General features: G+C 38.9%; 1 protein-coding gene across 10 annotated transcripts in view; it reads right to left on the minus strand.

Annotated features, from left to right (window-relative positions):
• The window catches only part of plce1 (phospholipase C, epsilon 1), an 85,030-nt gene that overhangs the window by 46,126 nt on the left and 13,147 nt on the right, over positions 1-25,757 (minus strand). For 9 of the 10 annotated variants that reach the window (XM_011487982.4, XM_078937467.1, XM_078937461.1 and 6 more), the window contains exons 4-7: positions 25,332-25,709; positions 25,055-25,258; positions 3,629-3,798; positions 3,064-3,206 (exon numbers count right to left, since the gene is read on the minus strand). In XM_011487982.4, coding sequence (XP_011486284.2) covers positions 3,064-3,206; positions 3,629-3,798; positions 25,055-25,258; positions 25,332-25,709 — 895 coding nt within the window. Of the gene's footprint in view, positions 1-3,063; positions 3,207-3,628; positions 3,799-12,277; positions 12,651-25,054; positions 25,259-25,331; positions 25,710-25,757 lie in introns of those variants that run through there. The other variant, XM_078937468.1, reaches the window with a different exon arrangement.

The following is a 25,757-nucleotide window of genomic DNA, read 5'->3' on the forward strand; positions in this document are numbered from 1 at the left end:
TACTTACAAATGAATATAAGAAAAGTATAATAAGATGTTAACGTTATATAATTTTTTTTGTTTTATTGATGAAGAAAAAAACATGTTTTCCTACATTTTTAATAAATCAACTAAACTCTTCATTATAAAAAATGTGTTTTGTTTTTAACCGAGCACACAAGAAAAATGATGTTTATAACCTTGAACATGTAAAACCAACAGTAAAAAAATTAAGAAATCAAGTGACCGAGCTGATACAAATTGGGCCAACTTCACATGTTTGGTAATAAAAGACAATAAAAAATAATAAAAGCGCTCCAAACTCTTCATATCCAGAATATTTCTCACCACTTATGACCCATTTCTTGATCTTGACCTCACCCCGGTCTTTTCCTGCAACACCATTTTATGTCTTTCCATCAGATTCCCGACTAAAACCTGCCTTTTCTTCAGCAGTCACATGACCGCTCAGCTTGTAAAATCTTGTTTATCATCCGGCTAAAGTTCCATCCAAACCTCCCTACAAGAGTGCAATGATTAATGAGACGGGCATGCACCAAATCATTTCTACACATCAGAGGGACCAGCGAAAACGCTTTCCGCTTCATGATGGCAACGCTGGTGTGAGATAAGCTGGAGAAAAAACATTCCAGCCATCACCGCCCATCCAATACTTCAGTGCAGGAATATTCCAAATACTCTGGTCATTCTTAAAAGCAACTCTGCTTTAGCAACCATTTAGGTCCATATTTTATACAATTCTGTTGGGAATTTTTCAGAGCTGTGGCAAAATATCTGTTTTTATGCATCTAAAATGAACATTTCTTGAAAAACCCACATTATTTTAAATTGTGCTATTTTTAAAGGTTCTTTTTAATTCATCTACTATGTTTTCAATCTAAACAACTTAAGACGATGGTGCAACAGTAATTAAACAACAAAAGAAATACCAAACAAAGTCAAATTCTCATTCCTGTATGCTACAAATAAACCATCAAAAAAATCAATCAAAAGTAAAAAAAAGGTAAAAAAAATAAACTATGTGATTCATGTTTACCAACATATTATAGCATTGTGTTATATTATAGAGTACATTGATCCTTTCTGCCAAATTACACATATTTGGTAAAAAAAAATGTAATTTTCATTCGACTTTTAAGATAAAGAGCGCCCAAACGCAGAGGAGAGGAACAATACCAAAAATGGTAGGAAAACAATAACTACACCAACCCTCTCCAAGTTTGAAACCCAACTCAGACCCTGTTAAAGCTTGCAGAGATTGAAAGGCTTTTACGAGGAAGGATCATTTCTTCATCCAGAGCTGCAGAAAAGTCATCCAGATAGGGCGCGCCTTTCGCCAGACAAAACCTCTCCCGTTCTAGCCGGTGACTCAACTTTTAAAAATAAATAAATAAAGTTGCATCTCAGCCTCTTTTATCTCAGTTTCTACATAAACACAACACTAAAGGTGTTTCCCCCAAATCTAAATGTCAGCTTTTCCACTACAAGTTCTGTTTCTGCAGAACGCTGCATTACAGAACCAAAGAACAGCAGATCGATCAAACCTCTCTCCTGCGAAGACGTCTATATGTTCTCATTTCTTGGCTGGGTTACAAGCAGAAAGTGGTTACACTTCAACCACACCGCTGCACGCCGGACAGACAGAAATCTTTTCTGACAAACCCCGACCCCTCTAATGATCAGGGTAAATGATGCAGCGTGTCACAAACACTGAAATGAATAATTTTGCATACTTCCACGCGCACCAAAGTGCACGTCTCCTTGATCTTGCCAGAGACACTGTGTCCTCTGGCTTTGTGCCAGAGGAAATTAATGTCAGGATCCGCTTACATTGAACTTATGCTGAACATCATGGATCAGCTGAGCAAGTGAAGCGAAGAGCACAATAGGAAGAGGTGTCTGATGATAGCAGCTTTCAAGATTACAGCTTCTGAGGGAAAAAAGTATCTTAGAATTCTGGGGTTTTTTTATCATTTCATAGAAAATAACTGAAGTAATAAATACTTTGCAGTTTAAAGTGAAAATCTTGGATGTGCTTTGAGAATGTTGTTTAAATAGGAGTCTGAATAGGAAAATGTCATGGAAACATTGTTGGAGGTATAATGAGGGGGAAAAAAGGGCAGCAAGGGAATAAAGAGAAAAGAAAAAGAGCAACCAATGGGATCAACTGCAGACCCCAACCAAGACAGACCCTGATGTGGTTAAGAACCATGTGGGAAAAGGGCAAGGAGAAGGGGGAGGAGGAGGAGGAGGAGGAGGAGGAGTACAGCAGGAGACCTCAGGGGAATAGTGAGACGACTTTGCTTCACCTCCTCTTCAACCAATATTATAATATTTTACACTTGTGTTATGTTAAAACCCACTGTGGTTAGAAAGTGACATCAATTTTATCACGTGTGATCAAATTCATAAAAAGGAATAGAGTCAGTAGAGAAGTCCCAATCAGAATTTGTTGGTCCCATTCTGAATCCGAGCCGTTTGATTCCGAGTATCTGCCGATACCAAGTCCAGTTCCAAAACTTTTGTAAAACATTTTTTTAAAAATAGACAAAAAATGTTTTAAAAAAAACAAAAACAGATCCCTATTTTTATTTTATACACTTTTAATCCTTTAACGCTTAAACAGAGCACTTCTTCGAAGTAGCTTGAACAATTAGGTAAAAATTGTTTAAAAAGAATTAATAATTTACTACTAGAAACAGAGAAAGAAAGTGAGAAAGTTTAGAAACTGTAGCATTAGTTCCTTCAGATCACTAAGGCTTTTTTTCGATGAATTATCTGTGTTTACGCAAAAACATCTTAAAAATTGAGAGAAATTTTCTCCAAACATATAACTACTTTTTGCCGTTCATGATTTGCAGACTTCTAGTAGGGTAATTATTTGAGGTAACAAGCTTTGAAATGCACAGCGCTGATCAAAATAATAAATATTCTATAAAAATAATAAATATTCTATCACTGATCATCCGATACCGATTGAGTGCGTGATCGAACATCGATTTCTGGTCACGTGATCGGAAACGGGACATCCCCAGTAGTCTGAGTTAAAAGACTGAAACGCACCTTTCAGCACAGCGTGGCTGTTGGGACACTGGGGTGGAGGACAAAGCAAAGAAGAGCGGGCACCGATAGCCACGGTGGCCTCTAAGATGGCTCCTGTCAGCAAGGAACACAGCGACGTCCTCCAACCACAGGCAAGGTAGAATCTGGAAAACACAAGATCATTTGTTTTGAAGTCATCCTGACGACTGGAAAAAAGAAAAAAAGTTGCCTGATTTGATGTTTCTGGTGTTGTTTCCCACGAGTTAACCTCAGTTGATAAGCAACACTTCACATACAAACTGAAAAATGGATTCAGTTTGTCATCGTTTTTGTTCTTTAGTGACGTATGATAACACTCTAGGGTTTCAAATATTAAAGTTCCAATGATTACTTCAGTGTTTTGACACACCAACCACAAGATTATAAGTAAAGACAGCGATAGACCAGGAAAAATTGTGTTTTAATAACTTTAATAATGACACCTGAGCGTGTTGGGAATATATTTAAAAAATCTAAGCTTCACAAATTGCATATACTTTTTTTTTTGTACATAAATCAATCCTGTTGGGTTCAAAGTTGTCCAAACCTTGCTGGATCACAGCGATGATGAAGATCAGGCCGCGCTGAGCTGTTGTTGACAACATTCAGTGGTCTGGGAGGATCCCTGAGGTGAACACATCCAGGCCAAGACAGCAGGAGTTTATTGGCAGGATGGATGAGGCTGCATTCCTCCCTGCTCTTCACATAATTGTTTACCTGTAAAAGAATCGTTAAGAAAATGAGTGACTAAGAACTCAAAGCAAAGCTGGTTGCAGACTATTTGTAAACACAGTGTGCAGTACACAGATGTAAAATCTTGGTTTTGTGAATATTGACACAGTAAACAACCACATATGCCTGGAAAAGCCAAGAGCTGGGAGACTAATCAATTATTTCAAATATTTAAAGTTTGCATTTTGTGGTGATTTTGAGTTTGGTTCGTTTTTCTTGAGTGATTCATAAATGAACTGAAGTGACACTGAAAAAGTGGGGGTGATATTTTTAGTTAGTCTAACACTGTTAGGTTGTCAAAATGAATCCATGAGAACTCACAGTGTTGTGCATCTTAGGATGTAAGTCTTTGAGTTTTTGTGCTTTTGTGTCCTCTGGTCTCGGAAACTGTGAGGTGGAACCCCTGTGTGCCTGAGAACTAGAACGATCATAGCAACCAAATATCCTCTACTTTGTAGTCGAACCTAATATGATGGTTTTATCTTTTTCTTTTTAAGAAAATTGAAAAAAATTCTAATGTTTCATGAAGTCTGAAGAAAATGATTAAAATTTTTTGGCCATATTGTCCAGTTCTAAGTGAAGTACAACTGTAAAAAAGCAGCGCAATTTGTGGATGGAGGCAATAGTAATTGTCGGGGTGAAATATTCACACAAAAAAAATCTACAAAACAAAGATTTCATATTTTCAGAAAAATCTTTCTGGAGGTTCTATAGATCAAACTTTTCTTGCAGTGAAAACCTAATTGTCTCCACAGTGACTTCAGGCCATGAGGGTCCTGATGGGTTTTCAGAAATCCTGCTCCATTTGCTACTGATTACCTGGGTCAGGTGCATTTTGCCAATTAGAAGCTGCAACGGCAAATTAGTTGGATAACACGTAGGACACTAGCCCTCGAGGATCAGCCCTGGAGTTTGACACTTGACGGCCAATGTTGGTTTTCTTTTGGGAACTTACCGCTGTAGGTCCACATTTAAAAAATGTAGGGGAAAAGTCTCCCAACTAGGCCTGCACAATATACCGCAAATTTATCGTTATCGCGACATTAAGCTGTGCAATATACATACCGCAAAAGACGGCGAAAATCGCAATAAATGGTTACCTTAAATGTGCTAAAACAATCTCATGGCAGCTTGAAAAATTGAACAAATGAAATAAATCCCTTTATGCATTTAACCAATCGGAAGGAACCGTTTACATTGTTGATCAATCAGATGAGCCCTTTTATGTTTGATGTTTGCCTCCTATGTCGCCAAGGGTCATTTGGAGTATAATTTTTAAACTGTTGCAGTGAAATGGAAATGATGTTTTTGGTTGTTTTGCTATTTGTTTATATACCGCGAATTATGTCGTTATCGCAATATTAATCACCAATATCGCATATCGCGAGTTTTTCTCATATCGTGCAGCCCTACTCCCAACAGTATTCTATTTTAAAGGCCAGTTCAGAGGAAATGTACATTGGAAAATGTGACTAAATTCTTTTTGTGCCAAATCCAGGGATGGGTTTAATATTGTTAAAGTCAAGTTCCCGTCTTGCCTGCACATGTGTCGAAGTGTCATTGGCTAAGACACTCCCTCCTATTGCTTACAGGTTGGTGGCATCAGTGTGTGAATGTGTGTGTGAATGGGACATGACTGAAAAGTAGAGAAGCGCCATTTAAGTAGTCACCAAACTAGGTTAAATGAGGAGGTCCTACATTGATAAATGAAAGATCCTAAGACATTTTAGAATTTTTTTCCCATATTCTTTTTTATATGATGACAAACTGACATTTCCGACGTGACAAGGGGGCACAAACAGACCCACATGTAGAGCATAATACATGACTTTGTACTCGTCTCAGAGGGATGGGTTTCCTGCACAGGGTGTAGGCTGGCTGTTGTCAGATCTGAGCAATCCCAGGGGAAGGAAGACCAACCAAAATGCACGTTTGGAGAGGAAAAGTGAAAGGAGTAGAAGGAGGAGAACCCATTGCACCAGCACAAGCAAACTGATAGGGGTTAGTCAGCCTGGTAAACAAAGCAAATTCATTTAAAAAAGGGTTGGACTTTTGGACCAATGTCACGTGCAAATAGCTTTCAATCAAATGTCTTGTTCTTTGTATTCTTATAATACTACAATAACATATCCCAAAAATGGCACAGCACAAGTTTTCCAGCAAATTTGGCAGGTGGCCACACGGCGGCATTTGCATGTAGAAATGCTTTTTACGAAAAAAGTGACACTTTTACGGCAATTGGACCATTTTTTTTTTTTTTGCCTGCTATCAGTGGTCACCCAGGCATAAAACAAGGTCGCGAGGTGGCAGTCCAGTGTCAGGCTGGTGGCAGGAAGGCACCAGTGCAATAATTGAGGGTCTCCGAGGTCCCCGAATTATCTGATGATTGGCCGATTTCAGACTGCCACCCTCTAGCCACCCCCCTGTCCCCATGCTGCCATAGGGTAGCTGCAAGGGGCACTCGACATGGGCTGTTGACATGGGCCGAGGGCCTGGCAATGACCAGACATCAATCTGGGGATCTCTGCAATAAAAACCCTATAAATCCTGCTGTGGTTGGACCGCTTGGACCTTTGTTTTCTTGGGCATTGGGGCTTTTTCCTTGTTCGGTTTCTTGGGAGGGTTGTTGTCTAAAGTTTTTTAATGTTTGCCGCTTTTTATATACCTCCGGCTACCGGGCTGCTGGTGGCCGGTGGTAATTGTTACAGAAGGCCACCATCCAGAGACAATTCCACATCGTCCAATCAGAGCTGCTGCCGGCCGGCGATCCGGCTGCCACCACCCTGTCGTTTCGTAATGGCCTCATCCTTGCATGAATGATCCCTGACAGCCGCCGTCTACATTCATGAACACGCCAACAAATTTTTCAAGAAAATCGGCTGGCAGAAGGTAATCTTACAGTTATTGCCGATGCCTTCCCATCCTGCAATGGAACCGTAGCCTAATTTTATCTATTTCTAAATGCAATTGTGTAAATATCATTTCCTTTAATTAACTGCCTTCATAAACAATTTATCATAGTTTTTTGTAATACGCATTATAAAACAAAATGTGATAACAAATCGGGCAGGATATTTTTTAATTTTTTCTTAAGTTCATTCAATCAGAATGTCAAAACCACAGAACAGAGTTGACTCTTGAATGTGCTCAGGCTTCCTGTGGCACTGTCTTTAGACACAAATGCCAGGTGTATTTATAAAGCTGAGCCTTAACCATGCTTACACAATCATATTTATACCCAATCCTGGCATGCTTACCCATCTCTAAAATACTCTGCTGCTTAGCATTAAACAATTGATTTTAAAGATTTGCATTTTTGGGGTCTGGTTATTTTCTTAGGTGATAGAAATAGAGTTCCCTTTTTTTTTTCTATTGGAAGCTCTTTAGAGCAGATACTCGACTTTACATTTTAATTTCTTTACCTTTTTATCCTGGAAAATGTCCTCCATCTGATAGCCAACAACAGAAAGAACTACTATGACAGAAATGACTAATACAACTAGAAATGAAAGGACAAACTGTCCAAGAAACACAGGGAACACCATTAGGAATGTGGTTCCAATCTGACCAATTCTACAGTTAATTATAAATGCAAAAACTATCAACAGGTCAGTTTATCCTGAGAAAAAGGTCATCTTTTATATCAAACAACAACAAAAATGATGTGTTGATAAGTGACAGAAAGACAAACTGCAGTATATGTCGCCACAGTCACAGACGACAGGAGGGCAATAATTGTATTTCATCTTTATTACATAAACACAGTGAAGGTCGTCCAACATCAATACGTCCGGCATGTTCTTCTTCATCGAAGATTGCATTACCAGTGATCTTGCTATTTAGCTAGTTAGTAGAAGTGAGTCTGTATTAGACAGCTGCCACTAATATGACATTGTAGCTCGTGTTACACTGTGCGTGTACAGGAAATGCTAATTGCCAAAGCTCAGGACAGGCAAATTATACCGACTCAAGGCAGCTGCACTAATTCTGGTCATCTGTTTCTGAGTTTTGCTGCATAGGTTAGCAATCGGCAAACTACACAGGTGCCTGAAGAGTCTGTAGAGTAGATTATAACATTTTTGCACCTTTTTTGGTAGTCTGTTGACTACAATCAAACAGCAGCACAGAAAGAATAGCATTATCACCATTAGAGCGTCTTTGCTGGTAACGATGTAGGTGACAATCCACATCAACTACTGTCATGAATGAGTATCAAGTATTAGGTCCCATTAGTGTCCTGTTGGGTCATTTCTTTGCCCGGCAACAGCAATTCTGGGAAGGGATTAGTGAGGGGGCAGTGAGGGCCACCGCTCTGAACTTTAAGCTGGAACGCGCGCGCACAAAGATCCAGATCGACGTGCTCAAAAGCAAGCATGCAAAAAACTTTGTGACTCATCCTGGTGCCATAATGCTTGTCACGGCGGATGCATTCAGTATGCATGAGCGAGCAGGGCGGTGAGGAGGCAGAGACTGGACTCCCTGAAATTTACCAGCACACATCCTCAGCACTCTACTTTAATGTCTTTGACCTCCACAAACGCAGCCTATTCCGGAACGGAACCCAGTTATCTACGAACATCTTCAGCAGCTTCGTGAGGCTCCCTCCAAACTCCCAGCATGACTGTGGACGCTTTACTTCAAAACGATATGAATGCACTAAAAACACGAGCTTACTCGTCAAATAAACAAACAAGCTAAAGAAAATAGTGCTTTGACCTCCTGAGAAATGAGTCCACCACACTGACACTGACTCATCCAGCTTCACATTTAGCTTTTAAAACAGTCTGAACTGAAGAGATACGATGAGATTTTTCTGTCATTGAAGTCACAGGAGAGAAATCAACTTTTTAGTCCCGTTTTTAGTAAAATTCTTTGTAGTTTAAGAGACTGAAAATGTTATGCTAATTTCTTTATATTGGTAATAACTCAACTTTTTTTTTCAAATAAAGACTAATTTCAATTGTTTTACAACAAGTGAGTCTAAGTTTCTGAAGCCACGTTCACACCACCCTTGGTAACGCACTATTCAATAAAAAGTAAAAGTAAACGCACGTTTGAGGCTTCCTCTTTTCAAACTCTCACAATTGCAGGTAGCTACATACGCTTTTACGACCGTTTACGGGCTCTTCGCACAAAACGTGCTTTCATTGTTGCTGCTTGCAGGTTAAACCAGGTTGAACTTTGACCAATCAGGGACTCGGATTTCGCCTGGAGCAAGATTTGTAAGATTTACGTCATTTCACAACAAGTCTCTTCCAACCGTAGGTGGCGTACATGAGCAAGTAAACAGTAGAAAAAGAGAAGCCCCTCCCTGCTTGTCCAGTGTGAACACCATAGGGCTATTCAAGAATGTGGATTTAGTTTGTCCTGGAATGTGGATCAAACGTCCAGAGTGTTTAGATCCACTCCAGTGAAAATCGTGTTGTTTGTGTTTTTAACAGGTTCTGTGGCATTTTTCTGATGATAGAGGGTATAAGTTGAAAAAGTTAAGCTCAAAATTGCATTTCTGAGTATTTCTTTTTTCAAATTGTTGTAGATCAAAAGCAGATGAAAAAATGCAATCAAAAAAAAAGATTGTATTTGTCACGTAGAAAATAGAATGGGCGGGAACTAAGCTGCTCCACTCCATTCTAATGCATCCACTTCTAGTTGACTAACCCTTTCCTCCACTTGGTATCTGGCTCAGAACTTTACAGCTGGATAGCTCCAGTATTGTTCACCATTTTTGTTGCATCGGTGATGTTAGGTTGGGGCTGTGAGGGGCTGTAAGCTAGCAGGAGAGAGTGGGAACAGATGGATGTTGGAAAGTTATGCTTTACAACTCTAATGAATTCCTACTGCTCTGCAGAAACTAAATCCCTGAAAATGACTGTTTTTTTTAGTTTGGCCCAAAACGGCATAATTAAAAGGGAACAAGTTTACTTTTGACCAAGAGATAATCAGAGTAGGTCTTTGACACACATGTATTGGTTCAATATATTTTGTACAGAACAAAAAAAAAAGAAGCAAAAAAGAAGGCATTTCCTGTCCTGAATTTAGCTAAATATAGATAAACATTTAAGACAAAAGAAGCTATCTTAGCTCATAAATAAATACATAAAAAATGATTTCATTGCTGCAAAGACATAAAAGAAAAAGTAAAAAAAGACATTTAAATAAAAAACAATTCATAAACTCCTCACTGATTTTGCTTTGTCACTAAATAGTGTGTTTTGCAAGGCTTTTAAAAAATATTACACCCAGAAAAATATGTCTCAGTTTGACAATGCCCCTTATTCTGGAGATTTAAACAACTCCAAATGTGTTTGCTTTATTGCAGCAAAAATAGCACCAACAGATAGGACTGAGAGAATGAAGAAAATGTGCACCCCGCTCGGCCCGCAAGACGAATGAACTGGACCGAGAATATTTAAACACTTGTTCATGAGCCAGGTATGTTCAGCAGCTCTGGTCTCCCGGCAACCGGATGGTCCAATCCCGTCCCGAAGAGTATAAGCCAAATAATAAAAGACATAAACCAAGCACACCCAAACAAGCCGAGCAGACGTCTTCAGTCAGGTTAAACAAGTGACAGAGCGCCCGGTTTTATACATCTGCGTCCGCTTTTTGGGCAAACAACTTTTAACCCTGCTTTGAATCACCCAAAAAATGATCAGACCACTGCTGTCTCCTGTCTTTTCCACCGCTGCAGACTTCACAAGGAAATGTTTGCATTTGCCCCTGCTTCTAAAGAAGCGTGCCTTCCTTCTCCAAGGTTGTGTTTTATATTCTTTGTGTGGGCATTTTAGCTCTAAGCAAGGCACTGTCAAATTCTTTCATTTTTTTGTGTCAAAGTAGAGCAAAAATACAATAAAAAAATACACAAATAAGATAAGGGAAGGGTTAAGAAAGGCTCGTAGAAACAGACAGACGAATAAAAGGGAAACAGAAGATAAAAAAAAGTGAAAGAGGAGAGAGGAGAAAGGACACGAAAAAGGACAGCACAGCAGGAAGCCAAAAAAGAAAAGCAAAAGATGAAGAGGGAGAAGCAGGGGGGGGTGCTCCAAAGAGGAAATAGAGAGGTAAGCCAGGGGTGACAGGAATTATAACTCCGTTAAATTTCACCAGGAGCCATTTCAGCACAGATCCAGGAGTTAGGCCCACCTCCTGAGCGCTGCCTCACACCTTTAACGAGGTTAAGGGAGGAACTGTGTGAACTCTGTGCCACACAAACAAGAACACTGACGATTCCATCCGGCCTTATAAAGAGACCTTAAACAAATAAAACAACTTTTAGCCATGAAATGAAAACGACTGATTTTGTGGTCTCTTAAACAAAACAAAAGGTGTGACATGAAGGAAAGGATTATGTCATCTAACTGGACAGGATTCAAGTGGAAGCAGAAAGGGATGACTTTTATTTTGAAAGTCACATGTAAAACAGACCCACTCCGATGATCTATTTTTAAAGCCTTTTCAGTGGTCTTTTAATTAGGATGATGCCATTTTAGCCAAAAATGACGAGCAATATCAGAGCTATTCAGCCATACAGTTTAGAACCAGACGTCAGCTCAGGCGAGGAAACCAAAGACGTACATGGATCTAGTCGTCAACAAATTGATGAGAATGCAGAATTGATCAGAATGGAGCGGAGCAGGAAGCTTGTGGCCCCGCCCATTGTAGTTTCTACATCACAACTACTATTTGTTCAAACAGCATGTTCTGGTCCTGATTCACAACGGTTTAAATAAAGAAAAAGTCAGAAATGCAATTTTGAGCTTCATTTTCCTTTTATATGAATTTTATATAAGAACATGTTAAAAACACCAAGAACACAATTTTCATCAGACAGGCTTTTTAAAGGGACATCAACTCCATTAGGTTATTTTTAATCAAATATATCTTGGTTAAGAAGCAACAATCAAATCTTTTGAAATGTCAATATTTAAGTCAAAACACATTAAATGTATATATTTATATATCTTTTTTAGAAAACAGCGTATGTGTTGTAGCAGTGTCAGGGGGGGTCATCCTGAGGGCCAAAACAACCTGGAACTCATTACCCAGAGCCCTCTGTGGGACCCCCACACTCCCCCACTCACAGTTCTCATGATGTCATTCTATAACCAAACCCCTCCAACATAAAAGCACGCAGAGATAAGCTGTTCGCTTTTTCCTGTGTGAGGCGTTATTGGCCAGCTGCACTCAAAAGTTTCCCCAAAGAGGACAACGCGTGCAATCCACCTTTTATCTACTGATGTTAAACATTTTATCAGTAAAACTGATGCAAGTTTGTTTTTAAAATGTAAATTTGTGCTTTCCAATTACAAACTGATTTTAATGTCCAACCTTTTCCAATCTGTGAGATACATCCAACTCTATGCAAAAGTAATAAGACTACGATTGTAATAGCAAATGAAACACATTCAGGACCTCAAGTTTCTCTCAAACTTTGGCAATAATTCATAATAAACAGTTTACTTACTGTAACACAATAGGCTTTTAAACTGAAGAGACAGGAAGAAAAATACCCCCACCAAGCTCTAGTCCCTCTTAGACTGTGTACACTTAGCAAAGTGAGGAGAGGCTGGAGCGAAAGAGAGCCGGAGGAAGAGAGGGAGTGGAACAGATCCCCACAACAGTTAAAGTAGCAGTGGAAGCAAAAGAAGAGGAAGAGAATGAAGATGGGAAGAGGAAAAGGAGAAGACACAAAGGAGATTGAAGGATCACTCCCTAACTCAGAGGGTACCCCCATATTAGGCCATGAGGCAAACGGCCCATCGCGGCACGGCTCTACGAGGGGAGATTTTATCAAATCACACTCTAAACACAGAAAAGATGGAGGAGATGCTGGTCTGCGAGGTTTATATCGATCCTTGTCTTGGAGCCACTCCAAAGCATAAGCAGTGTGAGACCAAACTTAAATAAGAACATTTTGTTTGAAGTTCAAACCCAACAAGTGAGAACTGAACTTCTCTCTTCCTAAGTGAACATTTTAATCCCCTTTCTCGCAGATTTGTTACAACAAATGATCAACATCGGAAGATTTAGATAATGAAACACCTCATGAGGCATTGTGAGCTAATGTTCTTTAAAAAAAGACAAGTTTACATGGTTAATTAAACATATGAAGGTATTTCCTTTTAAAATAAATCAATGCTGAGAGAAATCTACTTCTAAAGAAGGCTAAATGTGTTGGACAAAACCACTTTGGTTGTTAAGGTGAAGGGGGGGGGGCACTCCAACCGGCGCAGTCACATGTGTAGTCAGGTGGGTTGACCCGTTCGTGTGGTATGACTTTTTGGAGAGGGACCTGATTGGAGACAAGACGCCACTGGACATCATTGGCCTGGAGTGGAGTGTTGCCCGGGCATCTGGAGGCTCGTATAGAGGAGCAGCTGCATCTTAAGCAGAGCACAGGTGTGTCTCGCAGTTGCCTTTTGGTTCATAACATCATGAAAATGGAAGGTACCATTGTCATGGGCGTGGTAAGTGTATCGTGAAGTATTTGTAAAGGGTTGCAGACACTTATGGCATACAGCTGAAGCTGTCGTCTGGTGTCCTAACGCCACACTTCAGTTGTCGGTGGTTACTAGCTCCTTACTATACGTGTGCAAATCCAGCACGAATGGGATTTGCCTGTGATACGTAATTTCTTGTAGGACGCCTGTAGGATGCCCACACGATGATTAGTTAATTTATTAACAGTCAGGTAATGTACAATAGTATCACTTGAATAGCAATAATGCGTTGCTTGCACAATGAAAAATTCCATCCAACATGCTTCCGTCTCACCTACTTCTCCCTGACTTACCTACATATTCTTGTTTACATGTTCGCTGTGACCCGTCCCGTCACCCATAGGGTTTCTGTAGAACATTTTTGCGTTACGGGCTCACCAAACAGTCTAAAATTTCAAGTGGACCACCTGCGCACAGGTTGGCCCATTGTTTACCAGCAGGCAGCCCGTATCCACCCATAATATAATAAGATAATAAAATTATCTTATTGGTTGGTTTATGGTAATAATAATAAGAACATAATAAGAATCTCATTTTTGATAATAATTTTTCATAATAATTTTAGTAATATTTTTAATTATCTAATATAAATGTAATTTGTGATGTCCTTTATTGATGTTATATTATATAGATTATTTCTGAATGTCGTGTTGCTGCCACAGATAAATGAAATTTCCCCATTGTGGGATTAATAAAGTCATCTATCTATCTATCTATCTATAAGGCCAGTTGTGACTAAGGCCTTAGGTACTCGTTTTCTCTGTTTCTATGACAACATCTAATTAAAAACGCTGATGGCAGTCCTCGCTGACTGCATTCATGCTTCATATTAGCATTGTGGCTATACAAACGTCAGCATACAAACACTGAAGTTGACCGGATGGGGCATTCAGTTATAATTGGTCCCACCGTTGAGGAAAGTAAACACAACATAGGGAACATGTTTACACTCTATATCATAAATTTTTACATACATTTGCCATCAGATAAGTTTTACGTTCCATCAATTTTATCAGTTTACTACCATAGTTTCCAATAAGTTAGACCAGTCCTGGTCCAACTCCTGTGAAAAAAATAGTAGGAAAATATTTACTTTCAATAAAATTAAATATATATGAAGTGACTTTATATCCAAATTAACGGATAAAAAGAAGATTTTACTCGACAAATTTTCACACTCTGCTGTAAGCCTGCCACTAAGGTGAGACAGCTGAGTTAGCACCCAAGCACCGAGGCCCGCCTTGTTTTTAGGTTGGGACAGAAAAAAAAACAAAAAAAAAAAATTGTTAGTCGGTTGAATATTTTATTTAAATATGTGTGAACCGCTCCAAGGCCATAAAATCCTCTTTACAAGGATTAGTGAAAACTAGATGTTTCAGGATGCAGAAGAATCCTGACCTGCAGGAGCTCAGAAGCTAAAATATTGATATCTTATCAGCCTTGGAAGTCCCTTTGGATTCAAAACGCTGCTAAACAAATGTAAATATTCTTACATAAACGGTGCAGCCGGTTAAAAATGAAATCGGTCTGTCTTATTAGATCTGCCTACTTAAGCGGAAACATTAATCTGCTGCCCATTTGACATCAAAGCGCTCCACCAAACAAAGCAAACAGCTGGGTTGTGCTCATTTAGCATTTCTTTGATCAATCCTCAACTCATTATGCTGTTTTCTGAACCTCTTATTAGGGGTCATACTTGGATATTCAAGCATAATTTATACCTCACTTTTAAGGTTATTAACAAGTCTGACATCATTGTATTTATTGTAACATAATCTGAGTCTCTCTGTGAGTTTGTAAACTTCACCGTTCAAAAATCGTACTACCTACCTCACCTGTCCTTTGAGTGCACGTGTTTTTTTAAGGAAAAGATGAATACCTTAAATTAAAAACAGATGTGATACTTTCTATTTCTTATTTAAAAAGTAATACTGCCATCTGGTGGACAAGATAGGGCCAACAATTTTTACAGAAAAGTCACTGCTCTGGCCTCATTTATATAAAATCAGTATAAAAGCACAACCCTTGTTGACCTTTATTTTTTTTATGTTTTTTTGCTTAAATCATGACTAGAGGTCTGAACCTCTAGTCATGAACTAAAGTAATGTTCTAAATTTAAAAAATTGGTCTGCACTTACTTTTTAGATGAGAGAAACAAACCATTGGGAATGGCAGATATCTACAAGAAATGTTCCTTTTGTTTTTCTCTAACTATAAATAAAGATTTGAAGTAGCTCATGTGTGTTTCTTCTTACACAAAATAGTCACCACTTGAGTTTCAGCAGTCCTAGGTACTCGCGTACCAAAAGGATTTAGCAACCAAAGCTTTTCTGCAGAGAAAAGTATCTTCATGGCCACTAGATGGCCCCAACAACTGACGCATGACCATTCACTTACAGTTTATCATCTCTTCTTATTAAAACGACAATATTTCAATATTAGAATGGCCAAAAAAAAGATAATACTTATAGATTAGAATTATGCACGACACAAAATGTAATTAATACTAACAGATGTCTGTTTCTTCCTTTTAAATTAATTTTGATGTGAAAAAAGAAAGAGTGAATTTAAAAGCATCACTCTGCATTTTTAGGAGTTTTTTCTGCAAAGCCTATATATTTTCGCTGTGTTGTCTTTGAATGTTTTGATGACGGTCTGAAAATGAAAGTAAAAAAGCTGAGGCAAAAAAAAAACAAAAAAACAAGTGGTTTGAACAACACATGTCCTCCAGCTGGTAAGCACGCTCTTTAACCAGAATCTAAGTTGCGATCACAAGTCTGCTCACCGATTTTTTTTTTCCAGTACCAAAGTAGATAAACATGGACAGCTAGTTAGATAAAAAGTTTTGCATTAAGTTTGATGTTGTTTTTTAAGCTTGTCCTCTTTACCATCCTGACTTTAGGAGTTTTGTTGGTTTATGCCAACACAAACACTTCTGTAATGTCAGGAACGGTATACAGGCTAAATTACCACCTGCAGGTAGAAAAAAAATGAAGAAATTCAAATTCAAATAATGCTGTACATAAAAACAAAAACAAAAACAAATGCAATAAAATACATTCAATTAGCCCCGCGCAATAAAATACACAAAGACAAACACCAGTGGAAAATAAATAAATAAATAAAATAAAGAGAAACCAGAAGGTGCCGTCTGCCCTGTCCTCCTATTGGCAGGGGTGTCAGTATAGACGCAAACACCCCAGCCGAGGGTGAGAAAACACTCGTAAACAGCCTAATTTGAATTAAAAAGAATATTTGGTAAAATATCATAAAAAAGTATATAAAAAAATATATATATATTGATTAAGCAAATAAAATGATAAAATGATGTGATAAAACAAAAGAATGAAGAATAAATATATAGGTGATAAAATATCATAAAATATAGGAATAGAAAATAGTAAATTAAACAATTAAAATGTTAAAAATGATGTAATAAAACATCATAAAACATAAAAAGGCATAAAATCTAATCAAAAGCTAATTTAAAAGGTGTGTCTTTAGTTTATTTTTTAAAAACCTCCACAGTAGATGAGGCCCTCACATCTTCAGGCAGACTATTCCACAGACGAGGCCCGTAGTTTCTAAACGAGGCCAGGACGGTCGTATGTTTGATTCTTAACCACAGATCTTGAGTCTTTGACCTTTTTGAAGATAAAACCTTGAAAAGTGACGGCTTCGGGGCGTCAAACAGACCCAGTCCTAGTCTCACTGGAGTGATGCACACAGGATGTGTCCCACCTCCTCTTTCTGTGAGTTCACATCTGCTTAAAAGCAAGAGTGTTTTTCAGCACACGTGCACTGTAATCCACAGCTAAGCCCTAAAATCCTGCAGGGCAGCAAAGAGGAATGTTCGGCACATTCCTTAGCTCAATAGGCAAGTGTGACGGCGATGGAAACGGGTTAATGGGGACGAGGAGGATGGGTTGAGTGTGAATCTTGGAGCATTTGTCACAAAGGCTTTGAGCAGGATGCGTACCAGATGATGAATGCAGTGAGAGACAAACTGGCAGCAGAATTCCCCAACTTTACCTCAAGTACGGACTTGACTTTTTAGTCAAAGTGCGGAATTTCAAAGTACATTTCAGTAAAAAAAAAATAAAACAGTAAAAATGTAACTCCAGCACATTGTCCTACCACAGTGACACAACCGAAAGTTGCTCAATAGATTTGTCTCACTGATAAGAAGAAAAATACCTTCAAGTCCAATCTGTCATTCTAGCAAGCAGGTGCCTAATGCTGACCTCAAAGCTTTTTGCTGATTCATACCTACTTGTTCTGTTTTATTGGGGTTTGATTTGGTATTCAGAGCCACACTTCAAATTTGACCAAACAACAGTAAAAGTCAAAGAAACGTGAACTATGTTTGTCAACAGGGAAGCCTGTGAAGATTAAAAAGATAAAGTCAGCAAACCAGTCGGCAAATATGCAGGTTAGCTGACGACGCAAAGTTACAAAAGAACATCTTTACTAAGGAAACCTGCTGGAAAACGAATCACTGTAATCTATTCTAATAACAACGTCTGGCACATTGTCCGAGATAAAGCTGAAAAGCGGATATTTGCTGGACTTTTTATCTGGAAATGCACCCTTTCAAGCGTGTGTGTGTGTGTGTGTAGGTGTGCGTGTGTGTTTGTGTGTAGGTGGGTGTGTGGGGGTGTGTGTGTGTGTGTGTGTGTGTGTGTACAGGACATAAAACCTGCATTCGAGATGGATAATTAGCAAATATTCAACATACAACAGAGTAAACAAAGAAATATTAAAAAAAGAAATTATAAATGCTAAAGGAAATCATTAAGATGGATTGTTTGCAACAACCCACTAAATGATTATTAGCCACAGCTGGACTCCACCATGGGGCTGCCGTTGTGCAGTGGTAGGGCCTTCGATCGGAATATTGCAGGTTCGATTCCCGCCTTGCACGGCCATGTGTCCAAGTGTCCTTGGGCAAGACACTGAACCCCACCTTGCCTCTGGTGGGAGGCTGGTGCCAGTGTTTGGCAGTGGAGCCGCCGTCAGTGTGTGAATGTGTGTGTGACTGTAAAGCGCTTTAGGCCTTCGAGGAAGGCAGGAAAGCGCTATATAAGTACACGCCATTTACCATTTACAAGTCATAAGGACTGAGATGCATTTATTTGAATGTAAAATATCTTTAGCCTTGCAGATAGGGATCCCATTTGTAATAGAACTAGCTTAATCTGATATCCGAAAGTATTCAATCATCAGCCTTTGCATGTGTGTGCAGGAACTCTAACAACACTGTATCTGTGTTTTTATGGACCTTCTAGTGAGCGCTCCTGTTAGAACAGGAAGGGCCCATGTCCAAACCGTTCCTACAAAGTTGGGGGCATGAAATAATCCAAAATGTCCTCTTTTAAAGATCTCTTCAATGGAACTGAGAGGGTTAACTGTTTATAAATAAACCCCACATCATGATCTTCCTACCACCAAACCTCATACTTGGTACAGTCAGACAGTTTCCATGGCCACCGCTTTGTGGCTGGGTTTCTTTTATTTCTAATCACTTCCATTTTGTTATCACACCACTGACAGTTGACTGTGAAATATTTAACAGCATGGAAATGCAACTAGACTTTTTATTGCACTGGTGGCCTCCTATCCCTGTTCCACCCTGGAATTTACAGATCTGCTGAGAGCGGCTTGTTCTTTCACTTTCAATGTTTGCAGCAGCAGAATGAGATCTGGCTTGATCTTATGCAACTGTGGACGCGGAACGGACTGAAACACCTCAAATGATCTTTTCAGATGAATAAGTGCTTTTGGTCATTTAAAGTATGTTCTTTTTTTGCAGTAAAAGAGGCTCTAAAAGTTGACTATGTTATAAAATTGTTTACCCTTTACCAGTCGTGTGACGAGTATTCAATTTATATTCCTACAATCCAACCAGATTGAGCTGTCTGAGGCAAGTTGGTAATGACCTACATCATTAGAAAAATTGCTTCGAAATGAAATAAATCCTCAATGTTGATGTTTGAAAATACCCTTTAGATCAAGCCATCATTCCAGTGTCGAAACACTTTAAATTTTGCAAAGACGTTTGACCCTGCGGTGTGGTAGGCTGTTCTAATTATGTTCCATTTGTATTATTAGTATTTTGGTGAGGAAAAACAATGGTGGGCTGAACTTTATGAAACTAAAATGTGAATGGATTATTTTTCAAGAAGTACAAGGAATGTGGAACACTGCACTGTTCAGTACCCAGGTACACTGGCTGAACTTATGGTTACAGATGCCCTGGATCCATTTTAGGTCAGGGCTCGGATTAAATTAGATCTTTTGAAATGAACCAATATCGACTATGTATCGTCAACCACAAATAATGATATGAATTGAATTGTTGATATAAATGAATCCTTGAACCCCCCCTACTGTTAACCCTTTGACACCAGAGCCTTAGCTCCAATGTTGACAGTCTTTCAACTCTTAACTCTTCAACCATTGACACAATGAGTGGAATTCTAAAGCAAAGAACAGCGGTCCTGCACATATATGCAATACTTTACAGTAGTGAAGTGTTAACGCAAACAACGTAAATCATGCGGGTTGTGTCGTGGAGAAAAGAGGCTTTTTATAACGATGCAAAGCCGATTTGAAAAACCGCTTTTGTCTGCGTCAGAATGAGCTCTTTTACGTTGATCGCAAATGAGCAGTTGACGATTTACGATAGTTTTGCTGTTATTTAACTGTCGCCGGCAACAGTTCCGGTGTTAAAGAGCTGCAACAAGTGGGGGCAACAACTAAATACACATTGGCTGTAGCTCTTAAAGTGAAAAGTCAGTTTCAACATCAGACATATGCAAACTACTAAATAGGTAATGACTTAATTCAAAAGAAAGGCTTTAATGCATTTTATGGACAGACATGTCACTTGTACAGTTATGATGCATTTACATTTTATGACACTTTTCTGCCGAACTTTTATATGAGGTTCTATTAAAAATGCAAATTACAACAATAAGAAAAACTGCTCAATACATCAGCACGCCTTTCTAAATGGAGAATTTGCGAGACACAGCAACTATGAGATATGTGATGCTATCGTGAATCATTTACAAGATAGAAGATCTAATCAGCCAAAACTCTAAATGCGTAGTTAAATAAAATAGAAAGATGGGCAAACATTTATGCGTCTCCAAGTCTTGTAAGTTTTCTCTTTTGACACACAGACTTATGCTAACTACTAAAAGCATAAATCAGCTCACTGTGAAAGCATGATACTCACCCAAAGGACAGTTTAATATCACAGCATAACATGCATGACCTTTATTAAAACTGCATGTGCTTTTTTTTTAGCTCCTAATGAATTCCCATGAGGTGTTTGACGTCTGAGGAAAATGAGGAACGCAGTGAATACTAGAAAGTACAAGACATTTTGTTTTGATTTTCCCATCATTCCTAGATTGGAAGCCAGAATGATTTGGACTCACGTGACAAAAAGTGGAAAACAGGAAAGAATAAAGGTTCCCCGGAGAGAAAAATACATTCTTGTTCCTAAAAGATACTTTAGTGCAAACTATATTTACAATTATTCTACTTCGAAATGGTTGCTTGTTTAAAAAAAGCTTTAAAAATGGCATTGTTTTTATTTAGGGAAAAAAAGGGGGTAAGAGCGGCAAAATCTGTGACATTCTTTAGTTTAGGAGACTGTTTGATCGTCCCAAGAGTAGGGTTTTTTTTTATTTTTTATCACCAAACCAAGTAACTGAAATGAAACACTTCTGTGTTCCAAATGGTGCCACAGTTTACCACTGCAGATGCACAGAACATTAGCGGTTCTTCTTGAGCACCACTGGCAATTTGTTCTGAATTTTGAAATCCCCCATAAGGACTTTTAGGCAAAATTATTACATTCCCCTGTGCTTGGAATTCCCACAAAAGTTTCTTTTGGGGGAGTTATCATTTTGAAAAAGAAAAAGCTTAGCTAAATGAAACCCAGTGGAAAGAGGACTAAAAAAAAAACGGCATTTTCTGTGACTGAAAGCAGAACGGTAATTGGTCAAACTCTTACATTTTTGTAGCTGCTTTTTTATTTTTTATGAGTAGAAATCTGTTTTGTGGGAGTCTTTTTTCAGATAGCTATTAGAAGCTATTTCCTTTCCTAAAGTTTCTAATATTTCAGACATTTTGGATTTCCTTCTCTTTCCACGACCAAAATCTCATGTTATCCTTGTTTTTCTCTCCTCTCTTTGTCCGTGACTGGCTCCAGTCCTTCCCTTTTACACTGTAATCCTGTTTTTTGTCTCGCTTCATTTGTCTTCACAATAAACACACCAAGAGAGAAGATTACTGTAGTGTTTTTGGCAAATGCAACAACCATAACACCTATATCAGTTAAAAAGAATTATGCTTCAACTGTAAAGTCCACAAATGTAGTATAAGGTCAAACAGAACAACTTTTAGAGGATTTTTTCAAGCATCTACTGTTTTTTTTCACGATCTTGGTGAAGAATCTGTTCCAAAGTGGCTCATTCTTGACCGTTCAGCCCTGTCAGGAACTTTCTGCTGAACTCCGCTTGTGTTTTTACAGGAGAAGTGCTGGCAGCTCCCCCATTTTCAATAGGCTCATTATTAAAGCCGCTCTCCCTGGACTTCTATAACCGCAAAGGGTGCATTAAAAACAGAGTGGCACAGTCAGAAATCACAACGCCGCCTGCACAAAAGTTGAAGTTTTTCTATTTTAATGACTTTTTGGTGCAAGCCCCCTTCACACAAGATGTGGTGCAGTGTGTGTTTGTGTTATGGCTACACTTTGGCCAGAAAAAGAAAAAAAAAAAAGACGTTTCCGTGCACATAGTGTGTTTGGAGAAAATGCAACATCCCATGCACACGTGTGGGCCTCCTTCCCAAAGCTTTTGGGGCTTTAATTGGCATTCAGAGCTCTTTGAAATGAACTACTCAGGAAATTCAAGCATGCACACATTTCACTCTGTGGAGTATCAAACATCCAACTAGTTACTAAGATTTTCACAGTAAAATAATGTTTTAAATAAAACTCAATGTTTGCAGTGCATCTTAAAAGCAAACAGATTTGAGTTTTACCAGATTAGAAGGAAGAAGATTAAAAAAAAAAAAAAAGCAAGCAAACATTTCTGCAAACTCTCCACTATAAAAGCTGAAAGTAAGGACAGAGAGTTAATAACCTAAACATAATTTTTATTTTACCAAAATAAGGCATTAATTCTCCCTCAGAGCAATACCTTTAAACAATTATTTAATTAACCAATTTCTAATTTAATTAATGAAAGCTTAAAATCAACAGATACCGTTCGACATGATCCAAAAGAATTGGTTTTCCAATGCAAACTTGAACAGAAACTGATATTTCATTGAGATGATTTTTGGCAGTGAACCCCGGCCTGAGTAAACACACATGTTTTGTTGCCATAACACAGCATAACAGCATCCGTGTGTGTTATTAAAGCACACGCTTGCTTGGAACATTATATACAGTTTTGGTCCCGATCGGTTTCAGTTCATGGAAGTCTGTTTTCAGCTTCTGTACATTAAATTCTAACGTTTGCTTCATTCAAACACACACGCACACATATACAGAGCCCCGTCATTCAGTCTGTCAGTAATGCGGGAAGCAGAACCAACAGAGAATAAATCATTTTTCCGCAGACGAGGCCAAGCCTGAACAAAGAGCCTGTGTGCTTTTGTGCAAGTTTGTGTTTTGTGTCCATCTCCCCGTTACACTCTGAGCTTTTATTTTGACATACTGTAGAGGACCAATTGTGCTTTCGTATTTCACTGATTGTTTGAATATTTTACGAGTTTATTAAATGTTGTGAAGCACACACAACTTCTATCATTTGTAAAAGTCTTAAGCTGAGCGCCAAACAAGCAAAAAACTATTAGTTATTTAAGAAAATAAACACAAACACATAGTGACGTTTGATAAACCTAAACAAAACTGTAGTGCAGAACCTCAACAATGCTCAAATGCAGAGCTAAACGTTTAAATAACTGCATACCATTGTTTCTTTTGAGGCGACAAAGGATATATTTGTATTATTTGACTGTTTTAACCTCGGCCTAATAAGTAAGAACCAAAGGCGCTGACCCTGCATCAGTAGCTGTGAAGACTGGGCCCCTTTGTGCCTCTGAAACCACACTATTGTACAAAATGTGTGCAGGATGAGGTTGAACATTTTCATGCAATAACAACCACAGGGGTTTCAACGGCATGACAGCCTTATTGGCAGCTCCTGTCTCTAAAACGCAGCGTTGCATCAGTGGTAATACGCTCCTTGAACATGTCATGTGACCTGCTGCATCCTCACTCTGCTTCAAACAGCACCGATCATCATGTACCACTCAGCGTTAATGCAGGACATCATTTCCATGATGGGGGAAAGTGAGCTCAAAGTACAGCCCAACCAACGTGATCTCAGTACGAAAGCTTATGGTTCCGTTCAATTCTACATATGATTGGATCTCTTTTTTTCCCATTGACAAAACACTTCACATATCTAATGATAGAAACTGAACAAAACAAACAAAAGGTGGATCTTTAGATGATAAAATAATGAGCTCTTACATTAAAACTTTCTGAAAATTTCTGTTTTTGCCTCAAAAAATACAAGAAGTTAATTTAAAGGAAAATCACTTCATGGATTTCATGAACTAATATTAAAATCCTTGACTTAAGGCCCTATAGGCACATGCACTCCTAAAGGGGTTTTTGAGTTTTCCGGGCCTGTGGAGGGTCATATAAAGGGGCGGCTGAAAAAATGCTGAATCTGTACAACGAGCCTGCATCGCACATATTTCAGCCTTGCAAATTTTTAAGTGTTTGTTACAACCTCCGGCCTGCAGCATGGGCTCAACGAGCAGTCAACAATCTGAAAATGTTGTGGCTGCGTGCCCGGTACAGACGGCCTGTATCAACCCGTAAGGACAGTTGTGTCTAAGCTGTAAAATCAACTCGATCTCATCTTTTTTTCTCTTTATTAAAGTCCCACTCCGATCATCTTTTGATCTTATTTATAGTGTTGCTGGATACCAGCTCAGACGAGGAAAACAATGATGTTAATGGATCGATTTGTCTGCAAGTGAATGCATCAGAATGAAGCCAGGCAAAAAGCGTCTAATAATAGTTTATACGTAACAACTACAAGCTTTTTCAGACAGCATTTTCAATAAAAAATGTTAATGAAGAAATTCTCAGAAATGCCCTTTTAATCTAAATTTTCCTTTATATATGTCATCTAACATGGGAAAAAATACTACAAGGCCATGTTAAAAAAAACCAAAAACAATAATTTCTTTGTAGGGGCTCTTTAAATCTAAAGGTTAACAATTGAAAAAAAATGGTCAAACGAAGGTTTGGGCGAGTTTCATGAGTAGTAACAGGTTAAACAAAAGCTTAGCTCTTGCAGAATGTCCCAGTCCAGAGTGATCGGTATCTTAATTGGTCCAAGGATGAAAGAGTTCTGGTAACGTGTTCGTGTGAAACCAGAACACGTCTTATACACAATAGTGGGAAGAAGAAAAAAAAACTGTCCAGTGGCCCAATTCAACAAAGGAGCTACTGTAGCTCAGATTTCCCTAGAAGTTATCGCCGGTTCTGATAGAAAAGTCTTAAGAATTCACAGCACATTAACAGTGTGAACAGTGCACAGCAGAAGTGGAACCAAACACTTTTATTTCTACCAAAAGTAAGCTAAAACTTGGGTTTATTTGTGTACAAAGAATGTGCTCATTATTTTTTCTCTTACCTGCTGCAGTTTTGCTTTATCAAAGTGTAATATCCCTCTACACCCTCTGAGTTCTTCTCCACGCTGTAAGACTGACCACACGTCCTTTTTGCTGGGATGCCAGCATCTGTGATCCACAACAATCCCCCAGACATCGTCGGAAATGTGCCCTGAGGGCAGAGTTCTGACGATCGCTATGGTTCCCGCACACACGGATTTGGTCACCTTGGAGGAGAAAAAAGAGAAGTTCAGAGTTTCTGAATATTTAACAAATGCAGTCATGAAACTTGGTAAGTACCTTTTGATTATTCTTGAAGAACCGCCTCACGAGAACAGTAGAACGGTCCTTGCGGTTTCTTAAAAACTCTGCTTCATCCAAGGGAGCCTCCTCATCTTCCTCTTCATTGCTGCTGTCCCTGCCGCAACTTATGGTTCCTGGAAAGGATGAGTCGAGGGTCATGGTAGCCGCCAAGGACCGTGGAAGGAACAGTTTCTCCAAAGGGCATTTTTGAACGCGGGGTCTTCGGTTGAGTCTCTCCAAACTGGAGAATCCGTCTTTAAGGTTTCCTTGATGGGGATGCTGCCGGTGGTTGAGACGGGGGGAGCCACATGGAGACGACGCCAAAGAGCCCGGCTCACTTGAAGGCTCTCCAGGAAAGGAGCGGTGAGAGGATGTCTAGAAGCATAAAAGCATGATAGAGTAGGTCATTTCCTTGTGCTACAC

Source organism: Oryzias latipes, chromosome 19, assembly GCF_053564925.1.
Source record: "Oryzias latipes strain Hd-rR chromosome 19, Olatipes_Hd-rR_3.1".
Classification (NCBI taxonomy): Eukaryota; Metazoa; Chordata; class Actinopteri; order Beloniformes; family Adrianichthyidae; genus Oryzias; species Oryzias latipes.